This window comes from Elgaria multicarinata, chromosome 10 (genome assembly GCF_023053635.1).
Source record: "Elgaria multicarinata webbii isolate HBS135686 ecotype San Diego chromosome 10, rElgMul1.1.pri, whole genome shotgun sequence".
NCBI classification, from domain to species: Eukaryota; Metazoa; Chordata; class Lepidosauria; order Squamata; family Anguidae; genus Elgaria; species Elgaria multicarinata.
Window position 1 is genome coordinate 48,183,338 of NC_086180.1, and position 13,450 is coordinate 48,196,787.

Sequence of the window (13,450 nt, forward strand, 5' to 3'; positions counted from 1 at the left end):
CATTATTGATGGATGCAAATTCTAAACATATGCAACACTACTCTGTCAAACTGCTTGCTTTGGAATATAAATGCAACAGATTCTGCTTGCCTCGTGTAATTTTTCTCCCTGTCTTGAAATAGCACAAATATGTGTGCTTTTTTCTTTTTAACCATGAAGCAGTTTTGGGGTCTTAAGGACCACCATTTGCACATGCTAGAACAAGCAGGGTGGTCCATGATTAAAGATGCCAGATGTTTTTAAAACAAATACTCTATGTTCTGAAAAAACAGTTCTTTGATTTGGGGGAGGGGAGTTTTTAAGCTGTACTGTTTTCGTCGCCAGCTGAAGACCTTTTTATTCTCTCAATATTTTAACACTTAATTTTAACTTAAATTTAAATTTTACTGTTTTAACTCTGTATTTTAATCTTATATCAATTTTGCTGCGTGGTTTTATCCTGGTTGTGCTTTTTATACTGTATTTTGTAATTGTGCTTTTAACCTGTTGGTTGTTTTATTGTGGTTTTAATTTTTGTGAACCGCCCAGAGAGCTTCGGCTATTGGGCGGTATAAAAATGTAATTAGCCATGTTTGTTTGTTGCAGCAAGGAAAACAAAAAGTCTTCTAGCACCTTAAAGACTAATTTGTTCATTACAGCATTAAAGCTTATGCCATTATAAATTGGTTAGTCTTTGAGTTGCTATAAGACTGTTAATTTGGAATTAAAGTATCAAGCTTCATGGCTGACACACACACACCCAATTTTCAAATGATGAACTTGTAATATTTTGAAGATGGCAATAAAATGTTTGGGAGCCTATGGGCTAAGTGTTCTGTACCCCTACTATACAGATTATTAGAAATTTTAAAACAGGAACAAGTTAGAATCTCCAAACTGCTTTTTGTAGAAAGGTTAATAGCAGTTGTTGAAACCTCAAATGAGTTCCTTGAATAATTCTTTCCTAAGTCAAGTGGCATATTGAACCCTTAACATGTCACCACAGAAGATTATGTAAGGATTGGGCATTGTCCCTTTTATAGCTTTTTGAGCTATAACTTCTCTTAGGAAATTTCTGTCCATATTCATATTGTATCTCTGGATCTGTACAGCTCTGTAGTGCTTCAAAGACAGGGATACATTCTCTTTTTCCCATTTAAGCTGCAGGTCAGAGTAAACTGCATTAGATGCATAGTGTTACCAGAAATCAGTATATACATTATTTTTTCACAAAGAGAAGATGTGTGCTCAATAGTTCAGACGTTAGTAGTTCAATCTCCTGCCATCTCTCTCTCTCTTTCTCTCTCTGTGTGTGTGTTTTAATTCATAGAGCTTCTGCTTGTCACTTTAGTCTTGACTTAGCGTGGAGTTCCTCTCCTTGCTCTGCTTGTATCTGATTTCTTTTTATATAGTAACCCTTGGATCTATCATACCTTGGCATTTTAATTATGAGGTCTAAATTAACATTCTGACACACTATCTGTGACTCTGCTGTGAACTGCTTTCTGCAGCTTGATGAGATTGTGATTTTTTGATCCTTTTATTTTTAGCTGCCACAATGAGAGATTCACGTAGGAGGAGGCCGCACATTTGTAGGTTGTTATTTTTTTGGAAGATATTCAGTGTGGCTAGATATTCTTCCAGCCAACCTGAGGGCTTCCTTGAGGTGTTAATGTGGTTCCTTTGTACTACAGAGCAGAAATCCCTGGCGAGCAGCTTGCCTTAAAGTAAAATAAGACTGAGATTTCAGGCATAGGGGCAAGTGGATTAGTGCATCTCGCAACAGGTGCAAACACGCAACATTTCCACTTATTTTTGTGGACCAAGGTCAGCTGCACTAGTCATAAAAGAACCAATTTGGGAACCCCAGTTTCTGTGTGTAATTGCAGCAAATTAAAAAAGAAAACATAACACTTATTATGCGAAATGAACAGTAAAACCATTGGACTGGTTTGCACATCATGATAAGCCATGCTGAAAACAAGCCATGATGGGTTGGTTAATCGTTTTCTAAACCACACTGCTGACAGATTATGGCTCTGTTCAGAAGAAACCTTAAACCACGGCTTTAACCATGGTGAATAAGGCAGTCTCGAACCCCTATCACCTCAAGAGGCCAGATGGCTGCCCAGTGCCATCCTTGAATGGATCCTGCATCACCTGCATGTATTATGGGGTCACGTCTCTCTAACACGATTTCTCTTTCAGAAGGATCTGTAGCAACAGAAACTGGAGGTGCATCACCAGCTGGAAGTGATTTGAATGGTTGGACAAAATTGTCACTCAAATTGCTGGCAGCTCGATAGCACTCCAGCTGGTGCTTGGAATAGATAGTAGCAGAGCTCTCTAAGGATGGTCCAGATCAATGCAATTACTGAACTGGTTCTCATGATTACGGAATCCCACTGTGGCTTGTTTAAGCCATGGTGCATAGCAGAAGGTTTTTGAATATTCAAGCCATGGCCACAGGGTGGCAGAGATTGTGCAAAGCTTAAACAATCTTCACATAACCCTCGCACAACCCCTGCTGCCTAGGCTTGGGCAATATGGCAAGCGGCAGCCATGGCTTGAATATTCAGAATGGCCACCCACATGTGCCAGCACTTTCCGCAGCCCACTGTGGGTTATTTGTTCATGCAAACCTCCCCACTCTCTTCTCCTGACATAGTGAGTGACATAGTTGCTTTATGGCAGAGTCTTTACAGAAAGTTGTCAATGGAAATATTTTCAACATTTATCTGTTTTTTAACACTTTTCTCCAGCCTTGAATTGCTACCTGTGCTAGTATTGGTTAATTGAGCTGAATAGTGGAGAGGCACAAATAAAGAAAGCCTCCTATGCAGTTTCTTCTGTAGGAGTTCGATGTTTTAAAATAGAGAGAATCTTCCCTTTTGATGTTTGTTACCGTTATGGTATAACTGTGCTGCTTCACAGTGTAAATTAATTTGCTTTGATTTGTATTGACATTGTAACCTAATTTGTCTCTCTTCCTTCTCAATCTAATTCCCGTTGACCTTTTTGGGAGAGTTCTGTTCTTGCCATCACAATGTGACTTAATAAAGGGACCAAAATCTCATATCCAAACATTAACAATCTCAGATATGCAGATGACACCACATTGATGGCTGAAAGCGAGGAGGAGCTGAGGAGCCTTATGACAAAGGTGAAAGAAGAAAGTGCAAAAGCTGGGTTGCAGTTAAACCTAAAAAAAACCAAGATTATGGCAACCACCTTGATTGATAACTGGCAAATAGAGGGAGAAAACGTGGAGGCAGTGACAGACTTCGTATTTCTGGGCGCAAAGATTACTGCAGACGCTGACTGCAGCCAGGAAATCAGAAGACGTTTACTTCTTGGGAGGAGAGCAATGACAAATCTCGATAAAATAGTTAAGAGCAGAGACACCACACTGACAACAAAGGTCCGCATAGTTAAAGCAGTGGTATTCCCCGTAGTAACCTATGGCTGCGAGAGCTGGACCATAAGGAAAGCTGAGCGAAGGAAGATAGATGCTTTTGAACTGTGGTGTTGGAGGAAAGTTCTGAGAGTGCCTTGGACTGCAAGAAGATCAAACCAGTCCATACTCCAGGAAATAAAGCCAGACTGTTCACTTGAGGGAATGATACTAAAGGAAAAACTGAAGTACTTTGGCCACATAATGAGAAGACAGGACACCCTGGAGAAAAGGCTGATGCTAGGGAAAGTGGAAGGCAAAAGGAAGAGGGGCCAACCAAGGGCAAGATGGATGGATGATATTCTGGAAGTGACAGACTTGACCTTGGGGGAGCTAGGGGTGGCAACGGCCAACAGAAAGCTCTGGCGTGGGCTGGTCCATGAAGTCACGAAGAGTCGGAAGCGACTGAACGAATAAACAACAAAAAAATTACTTTTTAAAAGCTGGTCCAGAAATTTCAGTGCAACTAATCTTGCAAACCCCCCACCCCCGGGTTATCATATAATATAAGCATGCACACTCAAAAGATGCCAACATCTTTTGCTACTGGCATGGGAAATATTTGTTGAATTTTACCTTTAAATTAACGTTGTTATAATCACGTTCTAGCTTCTTATCTTTAATTAAATTTAGGGGGTTGGCAAGATGTTTCTTCTTTTCCCATTCAGAGCGAGCACTATGGCCCCAAATTTGCTCTTGTCAGTTAGAGCACCTATCAAGACCTACTAACAGGTATAGGATTGCAGTCCTAGTCATGTACAATAGCTAGTCGCCTCAGATAAGAATGAGCATCCCCATCTATTTATCCAGTCAGTTCAACAGGAGTGGATTACTATAATGAGGATGTAGATGTGCAACTAGAAGTGCACTGGCAGTGTGTCTGAAAGCCTACTTCCTGGCATGAACGAGGTTTTGTTTGTTAGTTTAATTAGCTTGGGTCCAAACTATTGTGAACAGAAGGAAGACCATTTGCACAAGGGGACTTTTTCATCACCGTTCTCCTCTCCAGTGCCCTGCGCCTCCCAAAAGGACCCCTAGAAGGCCAAGCCTCCCCCCCACCCGCCCATGAACAGTGTGGTATGGGCACAGGGGCTGGTAGGCAAGGGAAGAACAGCCCACAGTTGTAAAGAAGCACCTTGCATGAGTTTTACTCCACTCATGAAAGGCGGCTCCACCTGGTTCTGGGCAATTTCTTCTTCCCCAGCAGCCTCCCGCCCCCATCCCACTCTGTTCAGGAGGGTTCCACAACTCTCCAGAGGGGCTTTGTGGGTGGATGGAGAGGGAAGGAAGGAACAGGAACATCCTCTTGCACAAACCTCCTTGCAGGGGTTAGAATCTAAGCCTTTGTTTCCAGTGTGTTTCCAGAGTGAAAAAACGAAACTTCTGCTGGCAGTTGCACATTAGCATGATTTTCAGTTATGAATATTAATCTCAGTGCTAAAAAAATTAACAAGTGAAGTGGCTCTCAAAGATCAGTGTATTGCTGTTTAATCTCCTAGAATATGTTTCTCATTGTGACATGTGTGCCGGCAAATTAGATGTAGGAATATCACACAATCTAATTTACTACAAGCGCTCTTGTCATGTCATGCAAATCTGAACTGCAGGCAGCATCTAAAAATCATCAGCTCAATGCATCAGATGCACAGAAACAAGGTAATAGATCTGGTGTGCCAGAAAGTGTGAATAGGCTGGAATTGGTATGATTCATTTTCGAAATTAATTCTCTCTTCCTATGTTTTGTACACCTTGCTATGGCAATCTAGCTTAGATTCTAGGGAGATATTTTCAGGTCAGATTTTTCACCAGTGTTCAAGCAATAACAGAATTATTGTGTTCCTTGGAGATTTCCAAGAAGTCTGGTGCAAAGGGGTACATCTAGAAAAGAAGTGATTGAACAAAATTACGATCCCCTTGGATATAGTTAAGTATCTCCAAACATAACCTCCCTATGAGATAATTCAGTATAGTCAGTTCACTCATTCTGCTGATAGTCATTGAGTGCAGCATAATCAAACAATGTACAGGCATGTGTGCTAACCCTTAGCTCTAATCTATTGTTGCATGTCTGATATTAACCTGATGATTTGATATAAAATATGCACCTGAGAAGTTGGATGACCGCTAATGATGAGTATCCATTTTTATGCAGAAAATATATCCATTTGTCCGAATTATGTCAATGCACTAATTTTATGGGTGAAAAAATGACACACATTCTCGTCCAATTCTAGTGAACAACAGTTTTGTGGATAAATTTACTTTAAGCCTGAAGCCACTTGCAAGTTAGGGTAGTGCAGATAAGTGAACTTATCAGCAGTGTAATCTATTTCAAAGGCTCAGTTCAGAGAACATGTTTCTCTACGCAGTGAAAAATCTCCATTCAACGGTTGAGTTTGTAGGGGGTACTCTATAACATGTTCTAAATACACCATTGTGTGACTGTGGGCTCCCGTGGAGTTGAGTAAAAGGCAGTGCGATGTTTGATTGACAGTTTCTCTGCCCTCTCTCCTCCCCCAGTCCTCCTGATGATATCCTATCGGACATTGCTGTAAAAAACCAATCTCGGCAACTCTCCTAGAGTGGCACTCCCTTCTTTTGCCATTCTTGCCAGAGAACTCTGTAGTCAGTGAGAAAAGTCAACTCAATGTAACAGGAAACTCCAAGGAGCCTTCCACACAACACAACGCTTTTACAGGAACTCTCCTCTGCACAGCATGGATATTCAGCGTGGAGTGTTTTCTAAAAAAACCTCCCCCGTGGGGTGGAGTTTTCCCTTCAGACAACACATTTCTCAATGGTGGTATAAAAACTCCACTGTGGAGTTCTAAAACCACCATTGAGAAATGTGTTTCTGAACTGAGCCAGAAAGTCTTAGATTTCAGTGCAAATATTCTGTGCAGTATGTTTCACACAGTAAGTATTATACTACCATTTTTCTTCGATTCTAAGATGCCATCGATTGTAAGATGCACACTAATTTCAGTACCATCAACAGAAAAAAAGCTTTGATTCTAAGAAATAATAAACGCACCCACAATTCTAATATGCACCCCGTTTTTAGAGATGTTTATATGGGGGGAAAAGTGTGTCTTAGAATCGAAGAAATAGGGTATATTTTAGTACTCTGATTTGTTATAAAACAATCTTTATTTCTTACTCATTCTTCAGGTGACAGTCTTAGCCCTCCCAAAGAATGCACACCCACTGGTAGCATGGATTCTCTGTCTTCTCAGTCTCCTACAACTGCTGTCCCCAGCAGCCCTCCAGACACACAAAAGAATCATCTTATAACTGACAGTGGAGACGCAGTAGACTCAGCAGTCAATCTGTAAGTAACATCATTTCTGTTCGAAGGCAGTCTGCTGTATAAAAATCTCCCAAAGAACAGATTTCTTGTTGTCATAGATAAATTATTTCCAAGTACCAAAGAAAGAGGAAATTTAGGGGGCAGGATTTATTTATTTATTTTAAAAAAAACTGGAAGCAGATTTTCTGTTTCTAATGAAAATCTCTAAACTAAAAGAAAATGGCAGTGTGCATCTTGATTTTATTAGGTTTGATTATTAAATGACATTGCAAAACTAGGACTTTTATTGCTTAGTATCTATTTAAGGTGTATTTTAAAATACTAAGAGATCAAGAGATCCCTGTTTCACACCCACACACCTTGGCAAGCTACATGGGGAAATGTGTGGCCTGTACATTTCCCATTCAGCCATGTGCACACCCAACAAGTTTCCGAAGTGTTTGATTTCTGCTTAATCCACAGGCTTTGGTTGAAATTCTTCTCTGCTATCCTTTTTTAATCCTTACTGCCCATAAAGGGGTGGGGTGGAGGTAGAATTTTGCCTTTGGATTGTTTGCATTTCGGAAAGTGAGTCTAGCTCTTAGTATTTTAGAATATGCAAGTAAGTGTGAGGATTTTTATAATTAACCTAGAGCTTTTATGAAGTAAAGCAGTTCGTGCAGTGTAATGTCCATCTTCCCCCCACCCCCAAGTAATATTAAATGTAAAAGTTCAGCCTTCTGTGCAATCATTCAGAAAAGAGAAATGTGGAATCACAGTGGCAGTCACAGTGGAAGATTGAAGACTGGTACAGCTGCAATAGTGTTTCTGTGCTCTGTAGCCCAGGGAAACGTTCTATTCTGGGTTAAACCTTTTGTGGAAAGTGAATCATACTAAGCCTTTTTTTAAAGGAGTGTATCTTTTGCTGCCATTCAAAGCACCCAGAAGGAAACCTATATAGCTGATTGCTTGTTAAAAAGTTGCTATTATGGACTTTGCTCTTTCTTGTGTTACAATAAAGACCTCACCTGATCAGAGTCAGATTTGTCTGTTTTAATGCTTCTAAAACTGCTGTACCCATACTGAAGAGCCTACCGTCATAGTATGAGGGTCCAGTCATACACAACAAATTACCTACATAGCTTTCTCTCCCGTGTAGGAAATGGTATGTACCCTAAGATTGCACTCTTGTTTGAAGTTTTCAGTTGGTGGTAAGTTCTTCAGACAATACACGAGGCAAAATAGACATGTGTCATTGAAATTCATGACTGTGTGTGAGTGTGTGTGTGTGTGTGTGTGTGTGTGTGTGATGAATATGCAATTTCCTACATAGAAGTAATATCCACGTACTAAATATGTCATGATGGGACCTTAAAATAGAGCGTGTAAAGATGTTAAATAGTCTTTTGATCAAACTAGTATATTGCTCCTCACTGAATTTTCAACATTATGAAAGCTGTGAAAATGCTGCACTATCCAGATCCAGAACTGTTTTTAAAAAATCCTGAGCAACACAAATAGAAGGAAAGTAACCATAAGGAAAAGGGCTATAAAGCTGCATATTCCAAATTGCCCAACTAAGATGGAAAAACGGAATGCGCTACAGGGGGGAGGGGCATTCAGAAATGAGTAGGCAGGTTCTTTAAGCCTTGTGGGACTCAGCAGTTTCAGAAGTGGAGACTCCTTGGTGGCTAGACCCAACACATAGTCAACTTATGGGGCTTGATTGTCATCAGGGTAGCAGAGCTCTTATAGCTCAGTGTTGATGGAATTAGAGTGATTTCCTTAATGTGATCTATTGTGCAGTTACTAAAACTAATGTAGACTGATTTTACCTTTTGTACAAATGTAGCATTTTTGTTATGTCTCAGGCATTATAGGCTACCTTGCCTATCTTTCAAATCCTGCTCCCTCGCAACATCTAAGGTCCTCCTCCAGGTTCCTACCCCGAGGGAAGCTTGGAGAATGGCAACCAGGGAGAGGGCCTTTTCAGTCGTGGCCCCTCAATTATGGAATTATCTCCCTAATGAGGCTCGCCTGGCGCCAACATTGTTATCTTTTCGGCGCCAGGTCAAGACTTTTCTCTTCTCCCAGGCATTTAACAGCATATTCTGAGTTTTTTAACTGACCCCAGAATAGTTGTTTTTAAATGGATATTGTCTGTTTTTGTTTGTATTTTATGCTTTTTGTGGTTTTAAATTTTGTATATTTCTTTTTAATGTTCACTGATTTTAAGTTGTGTAAACCGCCCAGAGAGCTTCAGCTATGGGCGGTATATAAATGTAAATAATAATAATAATGGAGGATTTCTTGCTTTCATAAAAGTAAAGAACTTTAAAACATTTTCATCTTGCTGTGGCTCTAACTGCTGCAGGTACAGAATCTTAACAAGATATACAGAGATGCAGGATCTTCCTGTCCATATTCCTATCCAACAGTATACATTCACATGCTTCATAGAACATTGAAGAACTGTTCAGACAACACACTTAAGCCATGGTTAGGTTGCTAATCCTTTTGCTGCAAATCGTTAGTGAGCATGTTTAAACCATGGTTATGTAGTCACCATGATTAGGAATGGTTCACACGACACGCTAAGGCAAGGTTCACAGATATGCTTGGCCATAAAGTTTAACTCAAAAGTGCTTAACCATTGTGGCTTAGTGTGTCTTCTGAACAGGATCTGAATATGCAAAGAGTATCTGTCTCCTGGTGTTGTACACTACTGAATCACGTATTACATCTAAAGTCCATATTGAATCTTTTGTAGTAACAGCATTTTAAAATCACATGGAATTCCCTGGCTGTTGCGTGCTTACTTTTTGACAACTGTGAGACAAGACTGATTTTTCTGAAGAGTTGGTATAGATTTTTTCCATAGCTTCTCCCTGTTGCTTACTTTGCTCACTGATTCTTGAGATAAGGTTATTCTGTTCAGCAGAGTTACCTTAGGAACCAGTCAGATATATATCCAATAAAATCATTTTTTCAGGAGTTGGTTCCTGAATATCAGTAAAAGATCTCTAGCTTATTTTCTGTCAGGTTTCCAACCTTTCCACCACTCCACTCCCCCCTTGCCACCCCAAAATTAAACTATAGCAGAAAAAAACTCTTCTTGTCAAGTAGAGATGATTGATAGGTTATTTTTCTCCCGTTTTGCAGACAATATTATTGCCTCTGTTTCAGATGCCATCCACATTCATACAGGATTGTCAAAAAAATTCATAAGCTACCACATTTATATTTCAGTACTTTCAGATATTCTTAACTTACTGTAGCTTTGGTAATCAAAAGGGTTTTTTATTTTCAGGAGTCTGGTTTACCATCACATGAGTCAAATGTATATACAGCAATGTTTTCCTTAGAACTCAGCATTCATTTTTTTTACTGCTGAATCTCATTCTTTAAAATGGAAATATAAAGTAGATTTCAAGAGAGTCAATGAATTACAAAGAGCCCGCATGGATATTTGACAGGCGCACATGGATATTTTTGGTTGTATCCACAAAGATTTCACAACACTTTTTTTTCCAGAAAAAGGGCTTTTCTTTGCTGCATTGTAGGCCATGTATATCCACAAGCGGTATCAGCAAGAGCATTGCAGTGATTTTTCTAAAGCAGGATTGAATTTCTCATAAAGCAAAGGCCGAAGCAGCATGGAACTCCAAAGTGACTGCCCTTCTCAGGTTTTATTTTGTCTCTTGGAAAATAGCTGTTCCTAGATAGTATTCCATTTGCATCATACCCATTAGATAACAGTTGATGAACATGAATGTTGTCATTTGTCATACTGAACGTCTATGTCGTTGAATGACCTGTGAATGTATATACAGTAATGCACGTAGCCCAGTATGTGGGGTCTCCTATAGTACAAACTGAAACTGCCATGGCTCCTTCTCCTTTTTGGGATCTGGGATCGGGCAGCTTAGGATAGGGGAAATGGATTAATTTTTCACCAGTTACCTAGGGAGGTTGTGGGCTCTCCCACACTAGAGGCATTCAAGAGGCAGCTGGACAACCATCTGTCAGGGATGCTTTAGGGTGGATTCCTGCACTGAGCGGAGGGTTGGACTTGATGGCCTTATAGGCCCCTTCCAACTCTACTATTCTATGATTCTCCTACTTTTGGGGGGAGGGCAGGGAGGAGACTGGGTTTTTTTCCCCTTTGTATCCAGCCTTTGGGGTGAAGTTGACTCAAAATCTCTTTAAATGCCCCATCTAAAACCAGTCCAAGAACCTCCTTTCATCATTTCACTTCAGGCTAGAGACTACAGACTAGAACTTGGATGGCATCCCATCACTCTCATGCTTACATTCTCTTCTCCTTCCCCTACCATGGAACAGTGTTGCAGTTTTTCAGAGAGAGAGAAGGGAATCTCTCCCTCTCTCTTTTAAAGTCAAAATATCATGATGCACTATTAATCCATATCTCTCAGGGGAAATAGTAACTGGTGTTCATGGCAATATAACAGTCTGTAAGTCCTTGTTAGCCAAGCTGTTAGCAATTGTTTGATGTTCTCAGGTTATCATTAGAACACACTGTCTGCCAACTAACTCTGTTCTGTATAAACGTCAGCATTTAACTCAGCCTCTTTATTTTGCTCTAAGAGCACCGTATGGCTCATACTCAGCAATAAACCTGGCTCAGTAAAAATAAAATCATATTTGCCTAAATGATACAAAGCAGGAGTTTTCCTTTATTAGGAGGTTTGTTACGATTACAATTTTTTTCATAGAGGGTTGGTGGCATATTTTAAAAAGTATATTATAGGGGCAAAACATGCATTATGATGAGTGGCAAATAATTTCATTCCCTTTACTGATCTCAAAACTTAAACTGACTACTACACTGAATTGTATGTGTTGAAGATTTAATTTTCTTTTGAAAATGTCTTCCTTCAGCTCCACCGATATTCATTCATCAATGGTTTCCTGGATGAATGTGCAGTCAAATGCAACACCTACCACAATCACATCAACATCATCAACTTTCTCCTTTCCTTCCCCTGCCAAAGAGACTGAAAGGCCAGCAGGAAGGTAACACTGCTATTTAGTTGTCTTCTTTTCATCCATGTTTCTATTTCTTTCTCTCTCTCTCTCTCTCTCTCTCTCTCTCTCTCTCTCTCTCTCTATATATATATATATATATATATATAATATTAGATACAACAATTTCAGAAGTAGAACAATCACTTTGATATTCTTGATAAACTAGCATGTTTGGGTTTGTATAGTGGTTGGAGAGCCAGCAGGAAAAAGCTCTAGCTTAGCCCTTGACTGCTCCATTATGGGCCCTGACTGTAGCTCCACTCACAGTGTAACACTGTAGGTGGAAATGGATGGGGTGGGAAGCAAAGAAGATCTTCGCTCATGTTAGCCAGAATATGCACAGCTGGTGACATAATTGTGACATGTTATTGTAGGCAAATCCTGTGTGTGTTAAATTATTTATTTTAATTATTTACAATATTTATATACCACTCCCCGTTCAAAATTTCAGAGTGGTGTACAAAATAAAATAAAATAAAAACAGAATAAAACACTTTAAAATCGATTTTAAAAGAAGCAAAATGTACAGTGAACCATGGCTGGTCATTAAGGAAAGGCTTCCTGGAATAATGAAGTTTTCAGGAGGCGCCGAAAAGAATGCAAAGTTGGCGCCTGCTTGACCTCCAGAGGCAGGGAATTCTGTAAGATGGGGGCCACCACGCTGAAGGCTCTTCTCCTGGTGGACTCTAATTGGAGGATGGGTCTATCAGGAGCATGTCCTCGGATGACCTCAGTGACTGGGCAGGTTGGTAGGGGAGAAGGTGTTCTCTCAGGTTTCCTGGTAATGAATGATTACATTGTGCATTTCTCGGTGGAAAAGCAACTTTAATGTAGTGGCCAAGGCTATAATTTTTATTGGATCCCGCTTCCCTTCCCTCCCCCACCCATTACTTTGGAAAATAAAAGTGCATCTAGTTGTACTTACATGAGATAACGAATACATCAGATCTCAGTTTTTTTCAAGTTAAACATTAAATGTAGCTACAGTTACCATATATGCCTTTAAGAATAGTTGCACCAACTGAAGTGTGTTAAGATGTTTATGTCTTCAAATAAATAGGTTTCTGCATATCTTACAGACTGCTATATTAAGTGCAAATTATTGGCTTGCATATCCCATATTTGACAAGCTCTTGCTCAGATAGTGGATGATAGATTTCTATTTGAAGGATATTTTGCTGTTTTTGGAACTGTTCTCTCTCCACCCCCAACAAACACATGAGTTGTGTGGACAGTATTGCCCCCCTTTCTGGTGCAAAATTTAACAACTGCACACTGATTCTGCAACATTTTTAACTACTTACAAAAATATTTGCCTTTTTCAGTGTTGTCAGCAGAAAAGCAAGAGCAGTGTATCCATGTGAAGCAGAGCATAGTTCTGAATTATCTTTTCAAATTGGGGCAATTTTTGAAGATGGTAAGTATTATAGCTTTTACAAAGTCAAAAATAAACAACACACCTTTAAAAGAAATAGCACATAGGGACACACACACATACAGAAACCCCCACACAAAATTGCCTCCCCCCAAAAATCACTGTAGTGTATCTCGTTTCTGTGTGCGTGCGCGTGTGCACGTGTGTTACTTACACCTGTGGCTGAGTGGGTGAAAAAAAAGTTAGCATCAAACCCAAGAGTCCCTGCTCTAACTTGTCTTCCTTCATGTGCCTAATTTAATGT

The 13,450-nt window shown here is 39.8% G+C and overlaps 1 protein-coding gene across 1 annotated transcript in view; it reads left to right on the top strand.

The window, feature by feature from the left end:
- Nucleotides 1-13,450, top strand: part of ARHGAP10 (Rho GTPase activating protein 10) — a 136,254-nt gene that overhangs the window by 103,827 nt on the left and 18,977 nt on the right. Inside the window, exons 20-22 of the mRNA XM_063135686.1 lie at nt 6,605-6,764; nt 11,625-11,759; nt 13,097-13,188. Of these exons, the coding sequence (XP_062991756.1) occupies nt 6,605-6,764; nt 11,625-11,759; nt 13,097-13,188 (387 nt within the window). The remainder of the gene's footprint in view (nt 1-6,604; nt 6,765-11,624; nt 11,760-13,096; nt 13,189-13,450) is intronic.